The sequence below is a fragment of the Octodon degus genome, unplaced genomic scaffold (assembly GCF_000260255.1).
Source record: "Octodon degus isolate 3935 unplaced genomic scaffold, OctDeg1.0 scaffold00146, whole genome shotgun sequence".
Taxonomy (NCBI): Eukaryota; Metazoa; Chordata; class Mammalia; order Rodentia; family Octodontidae; genus Octodon; species Octodon degus.
The window spans coordinates 3,811,766-3,815,054 of record NW_004524722.1 but is presented as its reverse complement, the minus strand read 5'-3'; the positions used below and the strand labels follow the sequence as shown (position 1 = coordinate 3,815,054).

The window sequence follows — 3,289 nt, the reverse complement described above, 5'->3', positions numbered from 1 at the left end:
ATATATATGAAAAACATGGGCAATTTCAGAAAAAACCATTTAAACAGTCATTCAATCCCATCTTGTTTCTACAGTTCAAGAAAGCTCCCATAGCTGATGTGCTTCTGGGTTCCCAAGGCAGAGCGTTTCCACTTTAGCACCAATACATTACAATCAAGTTGGAAAAAATGCACATAGATTCCCCAAAAAGAAGAAAATAAAGATTATTGTGGTCCTACTTTATGTGGCTTCAGTGGCAAGGTGCAGGTGAAAGCCAAACTGCAGGGAGATGGAGATAAAACAAGGACAGGGATTCAAGCCACCTTTGGACTGACAGGTGACCATGTTTTCAAGAATACAAATGTGGAAGAAAATGTTCTATGTGTAGTGAGAGTAAAGTTGTTCAAAGCATGAAACACTAGAAAGGATAGCTCCAGGACATTGTCAGAGAGTCGTCTTATCCAGTTCTCTAGCACACAAGGAACCTTCACTAAGGGAGTTAATGGAGTGGTCTAATGTACTTCTGAATTCCATGGCCAAGAAAGACAACCAGCTGCAAAGGCAATAATATTTAATGCCAGATTAGAAGATTGGAAAAACTTAAACAAAAGCCAAGATTGCAATTGTTCCAGGCACATCAGCAGAGGAGTCTATTGCATAGCTCCTCTCTGCTGTCATGTACTGATGTAAAGCTCACCTCATAAATGGAAAAGCTGATTGAGAGAAAAAGAGCATCAATTTCCAACATCTGTCATTTCTGTTGTCTACACAAAACATGAACCACCTGCTCCCAAATTGGTTTGGTCTTCACCCCATAAATGATGGGATTCACCATAGGTGCAATCAGAATAGACACATTGGCCAGTAGAACATGGATATGGGGTGCAATGTGGTGTCCGAATCTCTGAGTGAGGGTTGTGAAGATTGCAGGACCATAAAAGAGAACAATGACACAGACATGGGAGCCACAGGTATTCAGGGCTTTATGGCGAGCATCTTGGGATGGCATATGGAAGACAGCACGGAGAATCAGCACATAGGACACAAAAATCAACACAATATCTAAGACCAATGTTGACATTAGGACAAAAAACCCATACCAGATGTTGACTCGGATGTCATCACAGGAAATACGAGCCAAAACAATATGTTTACAACCAGTGTTTGGGAGAGTATTACCTTTACAGAAAGTCAGTCTTTTCAGTAAAAATATTATGGGGACTATTGTGCCATAACTTCTCAGAAAGATGGTCATTGCAATTTTTCCTATCAGGGAGTTTGTCAGAATATTGGTGTACCTCAGAGGGTAGCAGATGGCAATGTAGCGATCAAATGCCATCACCAGCAAGATCCCTGACTCAGAAACAAACGTAGAATAGATGCAGAAGAGCTGAGTGATGCAACGATCCAGGGAGATCTCTCCAGCATTGAACCAGAAGATGGCCAGCATCTGAGGAATGGTTGAAGTGGATAAGACAATGTCTGCTGCTGCCAGCATGCAGAGGAAGAGGTACATGGGTCCATGCAGAGTCTGCTTTGTGAGGATCATGAAGATGAGCAGGCTGTTCCCAAGCAGAGCGATGACATAGGAAATAGCGAAAGGGATGGAAATCCACATGTGCTGGTCCTCCAGGCCAGGGATGCCCAGCAAACGGAAGACTGTGTGGCTGACACCTGTGTGGTTAGAAGTGCTCATCTCTGAAACACACAAGCAGAGATCCCCACCTGCCAGTCATAAGGGAGAGCTCTGATTTCACTCAAGCTTTTTATTTATGCTGTCATAGTGTTTTCATACCTAATTGATTCTATCCCATTCTAATGCTGCAATAATTCGTATTTTTTCTTTTTTTACATATTTGGTACAGGGTCTATAGAGTGTTTAAGGTCTCACTACATAGATCAGACTGTAGTGATCCTCATGTTTTCAGCCTCCCAAGTGCTGGAAGTACAGGCATGCACCACAACGCCCAGTCTCAATGGCCTTCTCACTGTGCCCCAGAGGCAAGGCCGGCAGGCCAGGGATCCAACCCCAGCCACTGCGCTCTTCCTAAGCAGGGCTTCAGTCAGCTGAGCTATCTGGCTGGCCCTTACTTTCTGAATAAGGTTAATTTCCCAAGCAAAAATTATTTTTTTGAACTAATGAATTTTAAATGATTAAGCTAACATATCAGTGATTAAACACAATTTTGACATGGAAGCTGAATAACTTGTATGCTACCTGTTTGTAATGATTTCAGCATGAGTGCATATCCAAATCAAGCAGTCACAGAAAGATAAACAGTATTTTATCTCTTCTGCACATGGAGCCTAGAGAATTTGAACCCATACATCTTGATAGACAAATCATGGTTTTCAGGGGTTGAGAGCTAAGGGGCATTTGGGAACTTTGGTCAAAAGAGCACACAGACCTAGGCTCATTCCCATCATCCATCACCCTGAAAGTAAAATGCCATTCTTCAGTAGTGACAAATATTGCATAGGAGATATAATGTATGAGTAGAAGAGCCACCTGAACATGTTGCAGTATGTCAAATGCTTCTAAACATCAGAGTCTGGTATCAACATGGATCCTTTCCTGGAGTCTCCAGGTTCCCCACAATAATGAGTTAAACAGTGTCCTCATGTCCTGGGTGTCTCCATTTTTTCCTCCTACACTGCCTGTTCTTCAGAAACACTCCATGCTTTTGTCTTTGGGTCAGTGGTATGTTGATATGAGGGAGAAACAAAAGGAGAAATGAAGGGAGAAGGAAAGAGGGAGTGAGGGAGGACAAGAGGAAGACAAGAAATAGTAGTAGTGGTAATGGAACAGAGATGAAGAGAATTTCAAGGTGTTTATCAAGCCTAGGTAAATATACAGCTGTCTTCACTACTTCCAAATTATCGGCATAATGTAACCCTCTGTAGATTTGCAAGAAATGAGCACAACTGACTCTCACCAAGTAATAGGAGCTGGCTCCAGCACACGACTGCCCTGGTCACTCCCATTCTACCCACTTAACTCTGGGCAATGGTCTCAGAATCTTCTAGCACCCAACTTGTACCCTACAATTCTGTGTCCCATAAATTTTACCTTCCCTTTAAATTTCATTCCAAACTAGTAACAGAATCACTCACGTTTCTGCAAGGAGAGTTTGTGTGCAGAGAAGAGCGATCCTCTATTGAGGATAGGAAGAGTCACAGGAAGACTGAGCAGTGAGAACAGGGGACCAGGCTTTATGTCTCTGCCTAATGACAGTGGTGTCCACCAGGGATTGTAAATCTAATGCTTAAGAAGGCAGTCACTACACTTCTCCCCAACTCATCCACATCT

At 42.7% G+C, this 3,289-nt stretch overlaps 1 protein-coding gene across 1 annotated transcript; it reads right to left on the bottom strand.

Annotated features, from left to right (window-relative positions):
* Positions 1–730: 730 nt before the first annotated feature.
* On the bottom strand, positions 731–1,675 carry LOC101577646 (olfactory receptor 52B4-like). The gene has a single exon (XM_004642069.1). The coding sequence runs from the start codon at positions 1,673–1,675 to the stop codon at positions 731–733; it is 945 nt and encodes a 314-aa protein (XP_004642126.1).
* Between the last annotated feature and the right edge of the window lie 1,614 nt (positions 1,676–3,289).

Coding starts and splice junctions, on each gene's coding strand:
- LOC101577646 (XM_004642069.1), bottom strand. CDS start 1,675: ATGAGCACTTCTAACCACACAGGTGTCAGCCACACAGTCTTCCGTTTG.